The sequence below is a fragment of the Symphalangus syndactylus genome, chromosome 3, assembly GCF_028878055.3.
Source record: "Symphalangus syndactylus isolate Jambi chromosome 3, NHGRI_mSymSyn1-v2.1_pri, whole genome shotgun sequence".
NCBI classification, from domain to species: Eukaryota; Metazoa; Chordata; class Mammalia; order Primates; family Hylobatidae; genus Symphalangus; species Symphalangus syndactylus.
Window position 1 is genome coordinate 22,698,360 of NC_072425.2, and position 22,087 is coordinate 22,720,446.

The following is a 22,087-nucleotide window of genomic DNA, read 5'->3' on the forward strand; positions in this document are numbered from 1 at the left end:
AGAAGCCAAAGCCATTGTTTCTGATTGAAGGAAAGTTGGTGCTATTTTGAAGAGCAGCACGATTAAGCGGTGGCGTTATCTCTTTAACCATTGGGAATTATACGCTGTTTGAAAGATTTGTGAGCTCTAGGACATTTGCCAGATGTGCTTGATTCGACATTTCAGACAACAAAGGGGATAATGTTGGCAGGAGTCTTGACGGCATTTCTGATGATCAGGATATTCTTTGAGGATGGTACTGAGACCTTTCGGGGAAGAATTTCAGCTTTTACATAAACTAATTTGGGATGCTCACTCTCTGTCTTCCACAAAGCAAATTTAGTTCATTGTTAGTTGTATATGTTAAAATGGTTATGAGGGTTTTTTCTTTGAATATTAATGTGTCTTTCATCTGAGACACTCGCATGGGGTATCATTAATTGGGAGGAGGGAGTAAAGATTAGTGGTACAGTTATTTTGCAAATGATTACTACTAGTAACACTGAGGCAAGCAACAGCCCCACGAAAGAGATACTCGTACAAACTGCCAGCGAGGCTCTAGCTCATCCTTCCTAAGAGGAATGACAGGGACGTGTAGGAGGGGGAAGGGCTAGAGTTAGTCTCCCAGTTTCCCATCATGGTAAAGGCCATTTGCCCAAATAGCTCCAAATGCTTTTTTATTAGCTCACAGTGTATAAAGGACCCTTTTTCAAATGAAGTAGCATCTGATTGGGAGGACTGTGGTGTTTTTATCTTAAAGCTCTAAGATGGACTTTTTCATTCACTTGGGAACCTTACTGAGCTCCCACTGGGTGCCAGGAACTGTGCTTGGTGGAGGAACAACTATAAATCAGACATGCCCCTATCTAGAGAGGAGATAGAGGAATACAGAATAAACCAGAACCATGAAGCTGGCAAGAAGAATGAAAAGGACAGGCTTTGGGAAGATTGGGGCTTGAATCTGTCTGTATCACTAGCTGTGTGACATGAGCAAGTTATTAACCCGAGACCAAGTGTCTTCATTGCAAATTGCAAACTGTGTCTCATGCAAATTACCGACTTGGGGTGGCAGGGAAAAGCATGCGAGGTAAGCTGTTTTTTTGTTTCTTTTCGAGACCAAGTCTTGCTCTGTCATCCAGGCTGGTGTGCAGTGGCATGATCTCAGCTCACTGCAACCTCTGCCTCCCAGGTTCAAGCAATTCTCCTGCCTCAGCCTCCCGAGTAGCTGGGACTACAGGTGTGTGCCACTGTGCCCAGCTAATTTTTGTATTTTCAGTAGAGACAGGGTTTCACTATGTTGACCAGGCTGGTCTTGAACTCCTGACCTCAGGTGATCTGCCAGCCTCAGCCTCCTGAAGTGCTGGGATTATAGGCGTGAGCCACTGCACATGGTCAAGGTAAGCTGTTAAGGTGCTTGGCACAGAGCCTAGCAAGGATCCTCCACAATAAGCATTCCTTTCCCAGCTGAGCTGTGGATGCACAGGCAAAGCCACATGCCCTTGTTTGAGGGTTGCAGGCAAAGACTTCATGGCCTTCTGTTATGTGCTAAGCATTGAGAGATGAGGAGGACTGAGATGGGTGGAGAAACGAGGGAAAGGCATTCTGCGCTGGGGGAATACATGAGGTGAGAATAGGCAGTAGGAAGTGCTGGGTGTGTTTATCAGTGGATGCCAGCTAGTCCTCTTGGACTAGAACATGGGGCAGAAGAGCCAGCAGGATGGAAGGTAGACCTTCAAAATTAAGCTGGGGCTCTGAATGCCATAATCAAGCATTTGCAGATCCCAAAGTTTCAGCAGCACCTCATTTTCCAAGCAAAACCATTGAGGAGGCAGAAAGACGGCATATCCAGGCACATCTGTCTCCCTAGAGACTCCTCTCAGGCACCTAGAGAAAGCTTAACCAATCCCGGGCTCTAACTCACTTCTTTCTCTCCAGCCTGAGTCAATAATCATCATAATGATAACAGCCACAATTACCAATCACAGGACACCTGTCTTGGGCCAGGTGCTGTCCTATGTATTTTGAATACTTAATCTTTTTTTTTCTAACCATAATTTCTCCAATAGGTACTACCACAATGCCCCTTTTACAGATGAGGAGACTGAGGCTCCAAGGGGAAAAGTAACCTATTCATGATCACAGAGCTGGTCAGTGGTAGATCTAGGACTAGAGGCCAGCCTGAGGCATGGATTCCAGGCCCCAGGCTTTTAACCACCACACCACGCCATCTCTCTCACCTCTCTCAGCTCAGCTCTCCAGCCTCTGTGGGGCAAGAGATCCTAACTCAGTCTCTCTTTTGTGTTTGCAGTATTGATTAGAATATGTAATAACTGTCTGCAGTTGCTATCATTTATGGCTTTATGGTCCCAATGTAAGCAGCAGTAGAGGGTAGTGGAGAGACCACTGGGCTGTGGTAAGATGGGAGTGGGTTTGAGTTCCAGCTTCACTATCACACGTCTGTCATTCATCACTCCAAGACCTAGTTTCCCAATCTCAGGGTGAGCCCATTCCCAGCTCACTGGATGCATGAGAAGTCTATGAGATGCAAGGCCCCTGAGCTCAAAGGCTTTAAGGCAGGTACCAGAAATGACTGATGCTGCTAGGGTCACACAACAGGGAGTGGGAGGGATCTGGGCAGTGCATGGCCCCACCTAGGTGCTCGAACCCAAGCAGCTTCAAGAATTGGACCAACCAAACAAAAACTGCAACCAGATTTGTCCTGAGAGCCACTGGGTTAAGATCTCTGACATGTTAAACTGCTTTGAAAACTTGGATGTGCATAGAAATATAATGGATTGTTTTTATTATTCAGAATCATAAGTTGTCTATCATGTACCAGGTGTTGAATTTGGTGTGATTAGTTGAACAATACGAGGGACCTGGGAGCAGGTGCTCTGCCTGCCTGCATGCTTTGTCTTTTACAAACATTTAATCAGCTCCAACCCATGGGACCCATGTGAGATGCTGGGGACACAGCGATGAATCAGACATAGTCACGTGGTCCCTGCCCTCAGCTGCTCCCAGACTTGTGGGGGAGATAGGCTAATAAAGATACTTCTACTGTCCAGGGCTAAGTGCTAAGAGGTAGGCTTGTAAAGCACAGAGGAGGATGCCCAACCCAGACACAGCAGTGGAGTGGAGGACAGAAGAGATGGTCAGAGAAGGCTGCCTAGAACAATGGTCCACCAACAGCTGGTCCCACCTTTGAAAAGGTTGTGAAATCAATTTAGTGCCTAGCAACTAGCATCTTAAAAAATAAAGAGAATAGTAAATATCGGGCCGAGCGCAGTGGCTCATGCCTATAATCCCAGCACTTTGGGAAGCCGAGGCAGGTGGATCACCTGAGGTCAGGAGTTCGAGACCAGCCTGGCCAACATGGTGAAACCCCGTCTCTACTAAAAATACAGAAATTAGCTGGGTGTGGTGGTGGGTGCCTGTAGTCCCAGCTACTCGGGAGGCTGACACAGGAGAATCACTTGAACCTGGGAGGTGGAGGTTGCAGTGAGCCGAGATCGCACCACTGCACTCCAGCCTAGGTGACAGAGTGAGACTCCATCTCAAAAAAGAAAATGTCATAGAATGTTGCATGTACAAAGATACATACATCACACGTGTGCACCTGTGTGTATCCTGGGTCATGATGTAAAACATTCCTTACTGTGGGTCGAAGGTTTGAGAGCTATAGTTAGAGAGAATACGTTGCCTGCCCTGAACCCAAAGCCTGTCACATGGTAGATATTCAAAGAATTTTGATACGTGGAAGGATGGATTTAAATTCTCACAGCAAAGGTGACTCTTCTGCTGGTGGCCCAGCCCGTGACCTGCTGTACAATAAGCATTCCCAGCTCTGACCCACCCAGGTGGTATATGCTTCGTAATAGCAGTGGCTGAGGCCCCTGTGTTTACTCTGGGATGGCCTCAGTCACCCATCTCAGGCCCAGAGGCCCAGCAGCCTGAGCCTTCAGGATGCCAACAGGAAGCACTGTTTGTGGGGGTAGATTGGAATGCAGCAGAAAGAGGTCCCTGGGGAAAACAGAAGAGGGACAGAAGCCTGAATCAGTCCCTCACAGGGTGAGGTGAGTCAGGGGTAATGACTAGGTGGCCACAAACAGAGACTCCTTTTTAGTGGTTTTCAGGACACTCCGAACTTCATCTGTCCTATAATATCAGGACCAAAATACTCCTTGGCTACCATTCTCCTGCATCATAGACTCTTACTTAAGGTTGGAAGGGCCCTAGAAATTATCCAGTTCAACTCTCTCATTTTACAGATGAAGAGAAAGGGGCCCAGAGAGGGAAGGCATTGGCCCAGGGTCATCCAGCAGGCAGCCTGAGAGCTGGGGCCAGGACCAGGATCCCAGGTCACCTATCCCATCACCCTGAGCCCGTGTCCTTCACATACTCCTCTCTCCCATCATCTTACCAGAAGGATCTCCTACCTAATCTGACCTCCTTTGGCCTCTTCTCCATATGTAATCAAAGAAGTCTTTTTCTAAAGAACAAATGAGTTACTATGTTACCTGCCTAAAGCCTTCCCTTGCTCCCCACTGCCTTAGGGTGAAAGGTAACCATACCCTTTGCCCTCACCCCGCCCACCTCTAGGGCTTCCTCTCTTGCCCTTTGTCTCCTTTCATACTGTTAGCTCATGCTCCTGAATTACTTGGAGCTCCCTATTGATGACATGTTTTCTCCCAACTATAATCCTTTGCACATGCTGTCCCCTCTGCCTTTAACACTCTTACCAACCCTACTGCATTTGTCTGTTCTTTTTTAGGTTACAGAGTAGATCTTTCTTTTTCCAGGAAACCTCCCTGGCCTACTGGCCTCCAGGGTAGAGTAATCCCTGCTGAGTTCTCTGGGAGCAACTCTGTGCTGTTATGATCTGTGTCACCATCAGTTTCTCCTGGCTCCTGAGAGAAGGCTGGGTATAGAAGATAGTGCTGCCATCCATTAGGAGAAAGGGAACGCTGTATGGAACCCAGCAGTTCTCCAGGACACCTCTTGGTACTTCCACTGACCACAGTAAAAGTTCATAAAAAACTAACCCAACCAACTAAATAACCAACAAAGGCAGGACCACTAAGGGTTTGGACCCTTCAGGAATGAAGGTTTTGATCACCCTACTAGGTAAAAAGCCAGACCAATGGAAGGGTGGGCTCAAGGCAAATGGAACCTGGGGTGAATAATGGAAGAAGGAATTTATGAATATTAACTACAGCCTTGTGACCAGTTACAGAAAGAGAACTATAGTAGTGATAGTTTTTTCTCCTTGCTTGTATGTGTATGTCTATCTGTATCTATGTCATCTATCTTTCTATTTATTCATCTATATGCACATTTTGTTTTGTTTTATTTTGAGAGGGGGTCTCGCTGTATCACCCAGCCTGGAGTGCAGTGGTGCGGTCTCGGCTCACTGCAATCTCTGCCTCCTGGGTTCAAGCAATTCTCCTGCCTCATCCTCTTGAGTAGCTGGGATTACAGGCATGCACCAACATGCCCAACTAATTTTTGTATTTTTAGTAGAGATGGGGTTTCACCATGTTGGTTAGGCTGGTCTTGAACTCCTGACCTCAGGTGATGCGCCTGCCTTGGCCTCCTAAAGTGCCAGGATTACAGGTGTGAGCCACCGCACTCGGTCTGTTTTGTTTTAAGAGATAAGGTCTTGCTGTGTTGCCCAGGTTGCCCTCAAACTCCTGGGTTAAAGAGATCCTCCTGCCTCAGCTTCCCAAGTAGCTGAGGTTACAGGCACAAGCCACCATGCCTGGCTAGCATATTTGTTTTTATTAACTAATTTTTTTCTTTTGTTTCCTCTTTTATCCTTGTTATTTTATAGAAGGATTATTGGCAAGAGCTTGTAGGTTATAAACTCTTCAGGCAGAACTGTCAAGGAATAACCTTACTCAAAAGATGGGCGCAGTGTCTGTTGGGGATTCCTATCTCCCCTCTGTGGGAGAAGGAGAGAGGGCCTTGTGTTAATATGAAGGATGCATTGAAACTTGTTATACAAAAAAATATACATTTGTTAATGTTGTACAGAAGACTTAATATCTATAGAAGAATGTGTGTGGATGCTGAGCAACAAAAGGGGTGGCTGGGCCAATGAGAAGCTATTGACACCTGGCTAGGTGCAGTGTCAGGTAATTAAAGCACTTTGGGAGGCCGAGGTGGATGGATCACCTGAGGTCAGTAGTTCAAGACCAGCCTGGCCAATATGGCAAAACCCCACCTCTACTAAAAATACAAAAATTAGCTGGGCATGGTGGCGGGTGCCTGTAATCCTAGCTACTTGGGAGGCTGAGGCAGGAGAATCACTTGAATCTGGGAGGCGGAGGTTGCAGGGAGCCAAGATTGCGTCATTGTACTCCCGACTGGGCAACAAGAGTGAAACTCCATCTCAAAATGAAAAAAAGAAGCTACTGACTCTTAGCTCCAAACTGAGCCTTCTATACTTAACCTGGCAATGGTGGGACTGGAACTGCCTGAATTACATTAGTTTTGCCAGCCTGCTCCTTGTTAGGGGCTGTCAGGCAGACAAAGATACACTCCTTTCTGTTGTCTTTGTTGTTCATGCCAGTGTCATCTCAGCAGTGTCATTTCACTTCCAGTTTCCAGTTTTTTCCACACTCCTAGAATCAGCTTCATCTCTCTCTTCAGAGGCTCCACTGGGCAGTGCTCCCCCGCCAGAGGTCTGGGTCCCAGGTCTGCAGGAGCCCTGCTCTGAGCTCCCAGGAGCCAGCCCTAGCTGGCCTCTGCTCAGGGGTCTGGGTTGCAGGTCCTGGGGGGTCCCTCTGTTGACCTTCTAGGTTCTCACAACCTAATCTCTTACTATTGTCCCCAGTCCTTGAGGGGGTGCCTGCATCCTGCAGTTACTTTCTCTGTTACCTCAATGTCTTCCTTTGCTTTTCTGGTTCCCTGGTAGCCACCAATTTCCTGATATTAAATTCTTTCCATTTTTCTTTTTTTTTTTTTTTTTTTTTTTGAGACGGAGAATCACACTATCACCCGGGCTGGAGTGGAGTGGCGGGATCTTGGCTCACTACAACCTCTGCCTCCCAGGTTCAAGCGATTCTCCTGCCTCAGCCTCCCGAGTAGCTGGGATTACAGGCTCCCACCACCACGCCCAGCTAATTTTTTTGTATTCTTAGTAGAGACGGGGTTTCACTATGTTGGCCAGGTGGTCTCGAACTCCTGACCTTGTGATCTGCCTGCCTTGGCATCCCAAAGTGCTGGGATTACAGGCATGAGCCACGGCACCTGGCCTCTTTCCATTTTTCTAACTGAACTCTTACTGATACAAGATAATGCAGAGTTCCTTCTCACACGGATCCTACAGTCCAGTGGGAGAGACAGATATTAAGCAAATAATTACATTTAATTATGTTGAAATAAGTGCCATGAAGGAAAAGTACAAAGTATATTAGCACATTAAAGGCCCTGAGAAGTTCTGCAGTAAATAAGCCTAGTTAGCATTGTTTAGGGCAACATCTCCTGATTTTATTTGACCAAGAAACTTCATGGTAAACCTATTAGCACCCAGCAGAGTTAGCGTGCTACATAGTAGTGCATTGTGCAAATGGAAAAGGGAAGTCATTGAAGAAATGTGAGCCAGGGGACTTGGAGTGTGAGCATTTGCCATGTTCTTCCAGTAGCATCCAGTGGGTTAGGGGCATCTTAGCTCCAGGATTCCAGTCACAGGATTAGCTGACAATTCTCCTTGCTCTTATTCTAGCCCCACAAGGCACCTTTCTGGTCATCACTGACTTACTGAGTACATTTCCCTGTAGGGAGAGGATGCTCTCATTCACCAGCGCAGATGTTCTGGTCTACCTGGCAGTTTCTTTCTCATTATAGAGCAAGGTTTCTTGACCTAGGTCTTTAGAGGGACCATCCATCCCTTAAGACTATCTGCAAAATGTGTGTGTGTGTGTGTATGCATGTGCGCGTGTGGGCACACATGTGTGCACATGTGTGCTTGTGTGTGTGCATGCATGGACATTTTTCTGGCAAGAAGGTCCGTATCTTTTGATATTCCTAGTGAGAGTGTGACTCCAGAAAAGGGTAAGGTTAGGAATCACTGCATTAAAGGAAAATGTTCCTATTATTTGTGTACTGATCTCTTGTGAGTGTGGTCACTGTAAATGGGTTCTTCTCAGTCTGATCAGCCTTGTGTTGACTCACCAAACTGAGGTTCTGGATCCTCCAAGGTACCTACTCCCCTGGCTAAAGGATGAACCAACCTTCTTGGACCTCAAGGGATCACTCCCCTCTAGGCCGTTGCCTGTGCCATTTCCTCTCACTGGGAAACCCTCTCCCCAGGCCTTGTGGTCAACCCCTGGTTATTCTTCAGGTCTCAGCTTAGAAGTCATTTCCTCCTTGAAACCTTCTCTGACTAACCACTTCAGGATTTGATACCCCTTATTTGTGCTCCCACAGCATCCGTCCCACCTCTCTGGGGCCCCTACTTTCCCTTCCCACAGGACCATGTTTTTCCCTTCATTGTGTTTGTTCCATGATACAATTAACTGTTTATAGTACTTCTCTGCCACTTTTAGAATGCAAGCTCCTCAAGGAAGGGGGGCTGTGTCCAGCTTTGCTCTGCTTTTCCCCCAACACCAAGCACAGTGTCTAGCATGTAGTAGGTGCCCATTAAAATCGAAGGAATGCATACAAAAATCAGTACCTTAATCCTTTCGGTGTGACATTTATGTGCCATCACAGCTAGACCACGAATGTCCTTTTACCTCACTCTAGGACTATGTACAGATTTGCCAGCCATGAGAAGTCCAAAAAATAAAACATCCAGGTAATCAATTTTTGTCTTTTATCAGCAAAAGCTTCTTTCTCATCAAGTGTGTGCATACATTTGTACATACGGATGCACATACTTATATGTGGATGAAGAGAAAACGTGCTGCAGTGTCAGAAGAAACCTACCTGCGTTTCTTAGAAAGCGGTTCCTATAGTCCTTGATTACCCTCGTGACTGGGTTATAGAAGCCGTCTCCACAATCGTAATAGCCCTTGGGGATTTTTCTAGGTGGGTCCATATTGGTGAGTTGAGCCATAGCTTGAAAGAACATAATGGGCAATTAGTTCACCATCAAGGCCAAATCCAAACCCAGTGTTCCCATAAGGTCCACTTGTGGCTGGTGGCTCATGTGACTATCTGGTTCCCCTGTTGAACTAAATACCCCCTACTCAGGGCAAGAAGCAAACCCAGCAGAAACAATGCCCCAAAGGAACTTTCTGAACGTGGCTCTTGGGAACAGTGTCTTAGGAACTAGACCCTCTGTCTTCTTCTTCCTTTGACCCCATCCTCCTCCATTTCTTGGGATACCATGACAAAAGGCACAGGTTCTGAAGTCAGACAGACCCTGAGGGTGAGTCAGAGTTGGCAAATGGATAGGAGAGCATCAGGTCCAGACGAGGGGTGGCATTCAAAGCATGGGCAGAGGCCAGAGGCATGCAGCCTTAAGCCCCCCTCTGGAAAACTTGTAGGGCAGAGCACGTATGAAGGAGAACAGCAGAAAAGAAATGGATCAGGAGGACAAGGGGCAGGTGGCGGAGAACCTTGACTCTTGCCAAAATTACCACGGTGGCTGCCACTTATTGAATGTTTATTATGTGCTAGGCATTGTGCTCCTCTTTTATTTAATCCTGAGAGCAACTCTGTGGCTCCATTTTACAGATAAGAAAACTGAGGCTCAGAGAAGTTAAAGTAACTTTCCCAAGGTTATCCAGCTAGGAAGAAGTCCAGTTCTGGAACCTGTATGTTCAGCTGCCAACATCAGGGGAGGAGAGAGCCTAGGTGCAGCCACAGGACCAGGGACACTGAGACCCCTGGGAGGGAAAGAAGATTTAGTGCACCTTTTAGGTCAGGCACCCTATGTGTGTGTATCTTGAAACGCCATGGCTCAAGTAAAGGGAGAGGTTGGAATAAATAACTTCTCAGGTTCCTTCTAACTATAGTTCCTATAATTCCTTGTTCTCTAGACTGAGAGCTTGATGCCCACTGAGCACACAGCACCATGTCCACAACTCAGTGTCTTGCACACAGTAGGTACTCTTGTGTTGCTTAATGACATACCTAACCCTAACCCTGACACTGACCCTGATCCTAAACCTAACCCCACATGTACTGGCTAATGATTACCAAGCACTTACTCCATGTCAAGCACTTTACAGCCATTCTCTCACCGAAGCCTCAGGCCAATGCCCATCTCACAGATGCTCGAAGAGGTCGCGGGGCACTTTTAACCCTTACCCTGCCTTGCAGGCAGGGCAAGTTGCCGTAACAATGCCAGCCCCAAGAGGCAAAGTGTGGAGTGACAAGGGAAGGAAGTAGCTACTTAGAATCAAGCTGCTCTGCTGAGGGTCACTGGAGAAGAAGGGAAGAGCCAGGCGGGTTCGGGGAGAGCCAGGCAGGTTCAGGAAAAGCCACCACGAGTCTGGCAGAGGCTTAGCTTGAGCAAAACCAGCCATTGCGTGAGAGTTAAGGCCTAAGGCTGAGGGCTTTTTGCCTACAGCCTTAATTGGGGTGAAGCGCCCATGGCAAAGTCCAGGCCTCCCATAACTAATCCGGGAGGCGTGATTTGCAAGGTTCTCAAGCTGCAGCTAGACTGGCAGCTCTTTGAAGGAAGAGATGATGTCCTCTTAACTCTGGTCTCCCTGGGTCCAGCCAGTGTCTGACATACAGTAGGAGCTTAGGAAATGTTTCTTAATGTCATTGCTTTAACTCCCCTAAGCACATACTTCACCCTGCACTGTGATGTCAGTGTCATTATCCCTGTTTGACAATAACTCTTTAACGAGTACCCACTGTATGCCAGACAATGTGCTAGGGCCCGGCCCTCATGTTGCTCACAGCTTGGGAAGACGAGCTGAACGCTCATGATCCAAGCCCTGGGGGGAGATCATGGCTGCTGTGATATGCCACAGGGAGACCTTACCTACTGTGGGAATTCAGGGAAGGGGGTACCAGCTTCAGGACGTTGAGCTGAGACCTGAAGGACTGGAAAGAGTTATTTGGGTGAAGTAAGAGGGTTAAAGTATTTCAGGCAGAGAGAATGGCAGGAAAAAGTGTGGTCTCTTTGAGAAATAGAGAGAAAGCAAGCATGGCAAGAGGGGACAGAGAAAAACCGAGAAGGGTGGGTAGCCCAGGATGAGGCTGGGACATGAGCAGGAGCCAGAGAATGTCACCATTTCTGAGAATTTGAAACCTTATCTTGAGGGTATAGGGAGCACTCAAGGGGCGGAGTGGGGGGGAGGCAATCAGATTCACACTTTAAAAGATGTAAGTGGCTGGGCATGGTGGCTCACGCCTGTAATCCCAAGTTAAGGAGGGAAGGTTGCTTGAGGCCAGGAGTTCTAGAAGAGCCTGGGCAACATGGCAAGACCCATCTCTACAAGAAACTTAAAAAAAAAAAAAAAATTAACCAGGAGTGGTGGCGCATTCCTGTAGTCCCAGCTACTTAGGAGGCCAGATCACTTGACAGGAGAATTGCTTGAGCCCAGAAGTTCAAAGTTACAGTGAGCTATGATCATACCACTGCACTCCAGCCTGGGCAACAGAGCAAGACTCTGTCTCAAAAAAAAAAAAAAAGATGGAAGTGACTGCAGAATGGAGAATGACCTCAAGGGGGCCAAGTGGGGATCTCCAGAGTCAGGTCATCAAGGGGAGAGATGATGGAGGGCTGGAACAGGGCAGTGGCAAAGAGTATGAAGAGAATGCTGCCTGGCACATGGAAGTGCTCAATAAATATTTGTTGAATAAACAAATAAAAGTCTGTATTTCAGAGGTAAAATCCATAGGATCATTGCACTTAGGGGGCAGGGGAAGGGAGGATTAGGCTTACCTAGGTGGATGGGCATGATATTCAGTGAGACAGCCATCATGGTGGGGGTGACAATGAATTCAGTGCAGACAAGTTGGGGAATGACCAATACAGGTGTCAGGGAAGCTTGATGCAGGGATCTTAGGCTCAGGGATTCTGATTTCAATTCAGAAGCTGATGGTAGCTGAAGGCTTAGAAGTGTATCAAGTTGTTCAGGAAGAGCATATAGAATGATAACAGAAAGTGCCTAAGCCAGAGAGCCCCGGGAACCTCAACATGAATAACTGGGGGTGGGGGGATGTTGAGGAGGCACTGGCAAAGAAGTCTGGGGATAGGAGGAAAATAGCAGAGTAAGTGTCAGGAGGTCAAAGGGAGAGAAGGCGGCTCACCCGGTCAACTAACTGACCCAAGGTCATGAAGCCGGGAAGGGAAGGAGATGGGGGTTTGAGCTCAGGTCTGCCTGACTCCAGTGCCTGGGTGCTTCCTGGAGGCTTCTGCCCTGATGGAGGTTGACTTGTGCAGGCTCATCCAGCTACAGACATAGAATGCTAGGACTCAAACCCACAATTTCTGGCTCCATGCTCTGTCAACCACAGCTCATGATCTCTCATAACCTAAGTTGGGATTGTTTTTATAGTACAAAGAGTTGTTTCCCCATCTGTCATTTTGGATATATTATCTCTGCTGTGCCAAAAACTACACTCTTCTTAAATTTTTTTTATTATTTATTTATTTTTTATTATACTTTAAGTTCTGGGGTACATGTGTAGAATGTGCAGGTTTGTTACATAGGTATACACGTGCCATGGTGATTTGCTGCACCCATCAACCCGTCATCTACGTTAGGTATTTCTCCTAATGCTATCCCTCCCCTACCCCTGTCTTGAGGCTCACCTGACCTGGAACACGTCTCAAAAACACTCAGATGAGTGTTTTTTAAGGTGCCACTCTCTGAATCCAGACTTGTAGTCCAAATGTAGCCCTCCGTGATGAAACACGGTTTTTGCAGGGAGGTAGCATGATATAGAGAACCCCAGAGAGGAAGACTGGGCCTCCAGTGTGAGCTCTGCCACAGGGAGCCATGTCTGGACTCCACAGCCTCAACCTGGAGTGACATGGGACTAGGAAGGCTGACTGGGCAGGGTCATCTGGACATTAGGGAGACAGGGATTACAGAGAGCCTCCCCCAGCACCTGATACACAAAGCACATGCTCTGTCAGTACTGCTTTCGCCCTTAACCCTTTCTTTAAAAATATTTACATAATTTTAGTGTTATAGTAGGTACTACAAATAAGCACAGCTGACATGTACCGTGCACCCACATGCACTCAAGGCACTGTTCTAAACACCTGACATGAATTATCTTATTTACAACAATCTTGGGAGGTAGATGATGCTATTGACCCCATTGTGATTTTTTTTTTTTTTCTGAGACCAGAGTGTCGCTCTGTCGCCCAGGCTGGAGTGCAGTGGTGTGATCTCAGCTCACTACAACCTCTACCTCCTGAGTTCAAACGATTCTCATGCCTCAGCCTCCTGAGTAGCTGGGATTACAGGCATGCCACCACACCCGGCTAATTTTTGTATTTTTAGTAGAGACGGGGTTTCACCATGTTGGCCAGGATGGTCTGGAAGTCCTGACCTCAAGTGATCCACCCGCCTTGGCCTCCCAAAGTGCTGGGATTACAGGCATGAGCCACCGTGCCCAGCCGACTAACTCCATTTTGAAGGGGAGAAACTGAGGCACGGTGGGTAAAGTCCCTTGCCCATGGTCCTCTGGCTAGCACAGTGGAGCTGAGATATAAGGACTGGCCTTCCTGGCTCCAGGACCTGGCTCTTTTGTATTCTTCTGTGCCTGCTCAGTTCCTCTTCCCCTTTAAGTTACTTCAGTAGGACACAGTCCACTTATCTGAAACTGTCTTAGTTTCCCTCTCAGTTTGGGTATGAAGGAAAGGGTGGGTGCCTGGGTACCTGCAGGCTTCAAGCCTTTGGGGATCTCTGTATAAAACCTCCGATCATAGCCGTCGCAGTAATGCCAGTTCTTCTCATCATAGTGCAGCCCATCTGCGAAGGTATATGTGCCCTGGAAGACAAGGAGCGCACACGTGCATCTGAAAAAGCTGAAGGCTTTTGGCCAAGAGGTTCAGATGAAAAGGGAAGTGGGGGGCTTTCTGATGGCCGCAGTAAAGAAGTAGTAACTATCACAATTATTATGGTTGTGACGACGAGAGGGAATGAGTATAAGTGCTGAGCCCTGTCCCTGCCACTCAAAGTAGGTGAACTCACTTTGGCAGATGAACTTGGGCAGATGACTCACTCTCTCTGGCCCTTCATTTCCTCTTTTGTAAAATTAAGTTAATGATGGTGTACACGAAATAGGGTTGATTGAAAATTCAATGAGAAAGCACACGTAATGCATTTCACACAGTGCCTGGCTGTGATGGTTGATTTTGTGAGACAACTTGACTGGGTTGAAGGAAAGGGATGCCCAGATAGCTGGTAAAACATTTCTGGGTGTGTTCATGAGAGCGTTTCTAGAAGGGATTCACATTTTAATCAGTGGACCGAGCAAAGAAGTTCCACCCTCACCAAAGTGGGTGGGCATCATACAATCCGTTGAGGGCCTGGATAGAACAAAAAGGCAGAGGAAGCGCCGATTCGCTCTCTTTGCTTATGCTGGGACGTCCATCTTCCTTGCCCTTGGACATCAGCATTCCTGGTTCTCGGGCCTTGGAACTCTGACTGGGACTTACACCATTGATCCCCCTGGTTGAGGCCCTTGGGTTTGGACTGGAACTACACTAACAGATTTCCTGGGCCTCCAGGTTGCAGAGGGAAGATTGGGAGGCTTCTTAGCCTCCATAATCTTGTGAGCCAATCCCTAATATAAATCTCTTTCCATACATCTCTGTATATCCTATTGGTTTTGTGTCTCTGAAGAACCCTGACTGACACACTGACACAAAGTAAGCACTCAATAAATGTTATTATTCTTTTATTATTATTATAGCTGGAAAGGTCAGAGCCATCAGCCACGGCCCTTTGTCCAAACACATACATTCTGCCTTTGCTGCCTTACTGCTAAAGGAAGCCTCAGGATGAAGAAATTGCATTGGCCTGGGCATCAGGAAACACGGGTGGAAATTCCAGTGATACTATTAATTCACTGTGTGACCTCGGGTAAGTCACATCCCCTTCCTGGGACTTAGACTCTCCAAGCTATAAAACAAGGAGCATTTCTTAACCTTTTTTAGGTCATGAGTCAGGCCCCAATATGCTCTTAGTGAAACTGATGAAAGCTATAGATGCTTTTCCTGGAGAAAAACTTAGTCCCCTTTACACAGAAACTTCTGTATATAAATCAAGAGGTTTCAGTGACGCCCTGAATTCTATTCATGACTCACAAATACCAGGGTAAGAATCCTTGGATTAGGTAAGTTATAATGATAGTAGCAGTGATGGTGGTAATAAGAGCTAACACTTACTGAGTGCCTCTTGTGTGCCGGGAACTTAGCAAAGTGTTCACATATATATATATATTGTCTCATTTACTCTTATGATCATCCTAGGAGGTGCCTTGTACTATTGTGGTAGGCTGAATAATGGTCCCCCAAAGATGTCCCTGTCTGCTGCAACCTGTGAATATGCTACCTTACATGGCAAAAGGGATTTTGCAGATGCAATTAAATAAAGGATCCTGAAGTGGGAACATTATTTGGATTACCTGGGTGTGCCAAATATGATTGCAAGGTTCCTATGAGAGGGAAACAGTAAGGTCAGGGTGAGAGAAGAAGAGATGATGATGAAAGCAGAGGGACGAAGGGTGATGTGATGATGAAAGCAGAGGTCGGAGTGATGCGTGCCCATGAGCCAAGGAATGCAGGCAGCCTCTAGAAGCAGGAAAAGGCAAGGAAACAAGTTTTCCCATACAGCATTCGGACAGAATGCAGGCTTGCTGACCTATTTCAGACTTTTGAGCTCCAGAACTGTAAGATAATACATTTGTGCTGATTTCAGACTAAATTTGTGGTAACCTGTTACAGTACCAACAGATAACTAATGCAACTAACTGTCCTGAGTTGATAGGTGAAGAACTCTCAGGGAGGTGAAGTTGTGGGCCCAAAATCAGGCAGTAAGTGGTGTAACAGATGCAAATTAATCACGGCCTCTCCACAGATCCTTCCAGATCTAGAGGGAGAGGATTCTAGAGCCCTGGGAGATCCAGAAGCAGGGAGAAATTAGCCGGGCATGGTGGCACATACCTGTAATCCCAGCTACTCAGGAGGCCTAGGCAGGAGAATAGCTTGAACCCAGGAGGCAGAGGTTGTGGTGAGCTGAGATCACACCACTGCACTCCAGCCTGGGCAACAGAGTGAGACTCATTTTCAAAAAAAAAAAAAAAAAAAAAAAAAAGCCAGGTGCGGTGGCTCGCACCTGTAATCCCAGCACTTTGGGAGGCTGAGGCAGGTAGATCACAAGGTCAAGAGATCAAGACCATCCTGGCCAACATGGTGAAACCCCGTCTCTACTAAAAATACAAAAATTAGCTGGGCGTGGTGGCGCACGCCTGTAGTCCCAGCTACTCGGGAGGCTGAGGGAGGCTTGAACCCAGGAGGCGGAGGTTGCAGTGAGCCGAGATCACGCCACTGCACTCCAGCCTGGCGACAGAGTGAGACTCCATCTCAAAAAACAAAAAAACAAAAAAAAAAAGTCGGGGGAGCGGGGAGAAGCAAAGAGAAGAGTGAATGGAAGGAGGTGGGCACCAGACAGGGAGGATGGGGCGCCAGAGGGTGAGGCTTTTCTTGCCCAAGGATCTCTCCTCCACAGCACCTGCCCCCCCGGCTGATCACCTTTATGGCCAATCCGTTTTCCCAAATGGCGTTGTATTGGCTTCCACTGGGGAAGTACAGGGTTCCTTCGCCATGAAACACGCCGTCCTTCATTTCCCCAACATATATTGTTTCGGTAGGGAGGATGTACTTGGCTTTGCCCTCCATCCTGTAAAGACACAGGGAAATCACTGAGCTGTGTGTGACAGCTGGAGGGTCAGAGCTGGCAGGCGACAGAGTGAGCAGGAGCCCCATTCTCGGTATTCTGATCCTTCTCATCCCAGCAGTACTCTGCTGAAAACAAAATTTTTGTTTTGTTTCCCTCAAAAGCTCAAAAATGAAGAGGGGAATAGAGTTTGCTCTGTTCATTCTCCTCTTCACCTGGAGGCTCACTCTCACCTTGGAGTTCACACTGCTCCCTGAAATAAACCCCCTTAGTAGGCCCAGAGAGTGTAGAGATGTGCTCAAAATCACACACAGTAAAAACTGTGGACACTAGAGCCCGGGTTTTCTGGCAGCTGGTTCTGTGATTTCTCTGTCGCCCATGACTAACCCATCCTTGCCTGTTATGTCACAAGTGGAATATTTGGGAAAATATGAAATTTAGAGACAGGAGTAAGGGTTTGAATCTTACCACCATTTTATATATATACGTATACATATATATATATATAAAATCTTGGATACTGATATTGTTTGGCTGTGTCCCCACCCAAATCTCATCTGGAATTGTAGCTCCCATAATCCCCACATGTCATGGGAGGGACCCAGTGGGAGGTAACTGAACCATGGGGGTGGGTTTTTCCTGTGCTGTTCTCATGGTAGTGAGTAAGTCTCATGAGATCTGATGGTTTTATAAAGGGCAATTCCCCTGAACATGCTGTCTTGCCTGCTGCCATGTAAGATGTGCCTTTGTTCCCCCTTTGCCTCCACCATGATTGTGAGGCCTTCCCAGCCATGTGGAACTGTGAGTCCATTAAGCCTCTTTTCTTTATAGATTACCCAGTCTTGGGTTATGTCCTTACAGCAGCGTGAAAACAGACTAATACAGATACTTTCCCAAACGTCTTTGCTTGTGCCTCCCTCCCTTCCTTCCAAACAGGTGTTTACAGAGCACCTACATTTTGTTAGGGACGATGCTGATGGTCCAACCTGCTGAATACAACACAGATTCAACAGTGATCAAGGCAGATGCAGTCCCTGTCCTCGGGGGGCTCACAGTCTAGTGGGGGACAAAATTGAGCAATTATACAACGTGTGATAAGTGCTATGCAGGAGGAAGACAGGCTCATACAGGAGAACAAGGCAGGGACACCAGCTTGACCAGTTGACTAGCTTCTTTGTTTTGTTTTTTGTTTTTTCCCAAGACCAGGTCTCATTCTATCTCCCAGGCTGGAGTACAGTGGTGTGATCATGGCTCAATGCAGCCTCAATCTCCTGAACTCAAGTGATCCTCCCACCTCAGCCTCCCAAGTAGTTGGAACCACAGGTGTGCCCCACCACGCCCGGCTGATTTAATTTTTTTTTTTTTTTGTGGAGACAGGGTTTCCCTAGGTTGTCCAGGCTGATCTAGAACTCCTGGGCTCAAGTGATCCTCCTGCCTCAGCCTCTTGTTTTGTAATTAGATATCTTATCTCCTGTATTTAATTAAAGCTTCTTTAAAGGAAGACCTTGGTATCCTCAGCTCCTAGAAACACTAAGCAGGTGCTTCATAAATGTCTCCTGAGTAAAGAATGAACAAAACAGAAAGAGTAGTCAGTGAACAGAGTGGATGACAAAGTTGTTGAGATAACTGAGTGAGATGATGGATGTGAAACTATAGCAAAATGCCCGGCATAGAGCAAGAACTTGAAAACTATTTCGCTTGTATTCTAGTGCAAGACAGGGGGGGAAAGGAGAACTCCTCTTCTCCTTCCCTCCTCTACTCTTTGCTTGAGCTCACATCTATCATTTCTAAGCACCATCTCCATATTCAAGTTCTACACCCTTCTCTGAGGTTAGACCCCACCCCTTTTCTTACCTCAAACTGGACGTCACTGTTCAGACCTCTGAGAGACATCTCCAACTCGCCTAAAACAGAACTCATCTCCTCCACCCCTAAGCAGCACCTCCTTAGAGTTCTCCATTTCCATGAATGGTATTAGAATCCTCTGGTTCAAGGCCAGGAGCTGGGCCCTGGGCTGGGGCTGTAAGCCATCTCTGGACGGGACTGGAGCCAATCAGCTGCCAACTCCTGGCAGTAAAATCCCCAAACCTCTCCTACATTTTTCTCTTTCCTGCAGCTCCACTGCTTCTGCCTTGGCCCAGGGTTCTGCTGCCTCTTACTGGGACAACTGCAGTGAGCTCTGAGCTGATCTCCCCATCTTCACTTTTCCTGCTTCTCTCCTCTCTCTCCCTCCTTCTCTCCTTCTCCTCCCTTCTTTTTCTCCTTCCTTCTCTCTTCCCCTTCCTTTCTCCCTCCTTCTCATCCATTTTAAAAAATTCATTCAAGGTGAAAAGCCTGCCTTCTAAATTCAAAGTAAGTTAAAAAGAAGAAAACATCCACTTTATAGTGAAGACTTCAAGCCATAATAAGGATATGATTACCAGATCTCAAATACCTATCAATTAGCTGGGCATGGTGAGGCATATCTGTGGTCCCAGCTACTGGGGAGGCTGAGGTGCGAGGATTGCTTGAGTCCGGTGGGGTAGACATTGCCATGAGCCAAGACTGCACCACTGCACTCCAGCCAGAGCACTCCAGAGTGAGACCCTGTCTCAAACAAACCCCTCAAAACCTATCATTCATTCATTCATTCATTCAGCCAACATTTACTGAGTCTCTACCACACATATGCATTATGAGGAGAGATACAGAGACGAAATAAGTTTTATTTCCTGATGTTTGGCCCTACCAGGATCTATCAGTGGTTCCTCCACCACCAGAATTGTGCATGGTATTGAAATTTCTTTGCCAGAGCACAGACCGCCTGTCCAGCTTCCGCTCGCATAACTCCTCTGGGCACAACCCACTCTCCTGCCAAACTGAACTGCCAGCTCTACTCCATATGTGCCCTCTGGGCTATTGCTCATGCTGTTCCCTCTGCCTAGAAACTTCTAGAAAAAAAATTCTTCCTTTTGCATCTCCAATCACCTAAATCCTACCCAACCTTCAAGGCCCATTTTAAATATTATCTCTTCCATGAAGCCTTTAAGGACGTCTCCGACTGTATGTGGCCTCTGAAGGGCCCCAGCAGCAGGGGTCTATTGTAGAAAGCACGTGGGCCTTAGAGTCTGATAGACCTGGGTTTTAATACCTGCTCTGCCAAGTGCTAACGGGGTGACTTTGGGCAAGTTATATAATTACTCCGAGCCTTACTTTTCCCATCTGTAAAATAGGATAATGATATCTATCTCAAAGAGTCCCTGTGAAGAGAAGATGCAGGCAAAGCCACCCAGAGCACAGTAGTTGCTACATAAATGCTATGGGAGTCCCTTCCTCCCCTGTGTCTGTAGGTCTCTTCTGGCACTTACCTTGTGGTGCTTTGGAGTGGAGTTATCTAGAACTCAATTGTGCGACTACTCCAAAGAAACCAGCATATTGAGGTCAGACAGATCCTACATTAACTTTTTATTTTTTTTTAATATTCACACATGGTACAGGGAAATTATGTCTCTTTTAAGTTTTTTTTTAAGTAGATTTATTGAAGTGTAATTGACATACAATAGGCCACGTGTTTAAAGTGTACAATTTGATACATTTTGACATCACCTGGGAAAACATCATCACAATCAAGACAAAATATCTACTCCCCACAAAAGTTTCTGCATGCCTTTCTGTAACACTTCCTCCTTGCCCCTGCCCACAATCCTCATCTCTAGGTGACTACTGATCTACTTTCTGTCACCATAGATTTGCATTTTCTAGAATTTTACATAAATGGAATCATACAGTATCTACTCTTTTTTTGTCTGGCTTCTTTCACTTAACATAATTTTTTGAGATTCATTCATGTTGTTCTGTGTACCAATAGTTCACTCCTTTTTATTGCTGAGTAGTATTCCAATGAATGGATATACCAAATTAGTTTCTTCATTCCCCTGTTGATGACATTTGGGTTTGTTTCTAGTTTTGGTTATTATAAATAAGGCTGCTATGAGTACTTGTATACGTGTCTTTGTGTAGATATACACTTTCATTTCTGGGGTAAATACCTATGAGTGGAATGGCTGTTTAACTTTTTAAGAAACTGCCAGACTTTTCCAAAGCAGTCGTACCATTTGATGTTCCTATCAGCCATGGAGAGTCTACATAAACTTTTTAAACCAAACATTAAATATCAACTTCCTACTGTATAGAGAGGTTACTCTATTCATTTAAACTCCAAGAGGAAAATATCCCCTCCCTAAATTAAAAAAATCGATTGAGTATCTACCATCTGTAAATAACATCCATATATGATTATTACATATTCCTTGGAACACTGCTGTTGAATGTGCATTGCTTTCCCATTTTACAGATGAGGAAACTGAGGTATGGATGGTTAACTAAGTGTACAACAAGCAAATGGCAGACTTGAGCCCAGACCTGTCTCATGCTCTTGTTACATGCTGAAATTTGAGACGCCCCAAATAGAACTCTAGTTAACTGTTGTTAAAAATACAAAATCAACACACAACAACACATGTCCAGCTTATGAAAAGAAGTATAACAAGTGAAAAACTGCTGACTTCTTGCTAGTTATGGGAAGGTGGGAAGCCCTGTTCAGGTCTGGGAATCCCTATCGTGGTTACAGAGGTACCAGACAACCTCAGGCAAAACCCAAATTCCTAGGGCCAAAGCATGGAACTGGCTGATTCAACACACAAACCCAATGGAAATACACAGAAGGCCAAAGACAAATGGTTGCAAGCCTTCCCTCTTTTACCTTGTCTGTGTGTTTCTCTCTCACACATACATAGCCTATTGAAAATTAATGTAGTTTCTCAACTTTTTGTGCCTAAAATGCCCAATACCCCACCTCTATCTGCCAAAATTCTACCACCTTCACTGTAGCAGGGCCTTGTGAAAAGTAAGAATGTGGTTTGGACAGTGGATTGGGTTCAAATCCTGACTCCGTTACTTCCTAGCTGTGTATCCACAATGGTGGGCAAGTCATTTTGCTTCTCTTAACTTCTGTTCCTTTATTTGCAAGGTCAGCCTGAACTATCTCACTGAGTAGTGAGAGGGAGTACACACCAAGCACCTCTGCCGGTTACCTGCTGAGTAGGATAAGTGTCTCAAGCCCTGTAAGGGTCGCCTTTCTTACCTGGAAAGATAATAACATCTTCCTTGCAAGATTGATGTAATGATTAGAGAGATAGCATCCCATAGCATTCCTACCACCTTCTCTAGGAATCTATCTCCTATCCCTGTCTAGACCACAGATCCCTCTTTCCTAGTAACTCAAAATGCCCTGGAATTCC

At 46.3% G+C, this 22,087-nt stretch overlaps 1 protein-coding gene across 3 annotated transcripts in view; it reads right to left on the reverse strand.

Annotated features, from left to right (window-relative positions):
* Positions 1–22,087, reverse strand: part of MORN5 (MORN repeat containing 5) — a 39,531-nt gene that overhangs the window by 16,086 nt on the left and 1,358 nt on the right. Inside the window, exons 2-4 of one of the 3 annotated variants that reach the window (XM_055271226.2) lie at positions 16,664–16,811; positions 13,785–13,896; positions 8,914–9,045 (exon numbers count right to left, since the gene is read on the reverse strand). In XM_055271226.2, the coding sequence (XP_055127201.1) occupies positions 8,914–9,045; positions 13,785–13,896; positions 16,664–16,811 (392 nt within the window). Of the gene's footprint in view, positions 1–8,824; positions 9,046–13,784; positions 13,897–16,663; positions 16,812–22,087 lie in introns of those variants that run through there. The other 2 variants (XM_055271225.2, XM_063636028.1) reach the window with 2 other exon arrangements.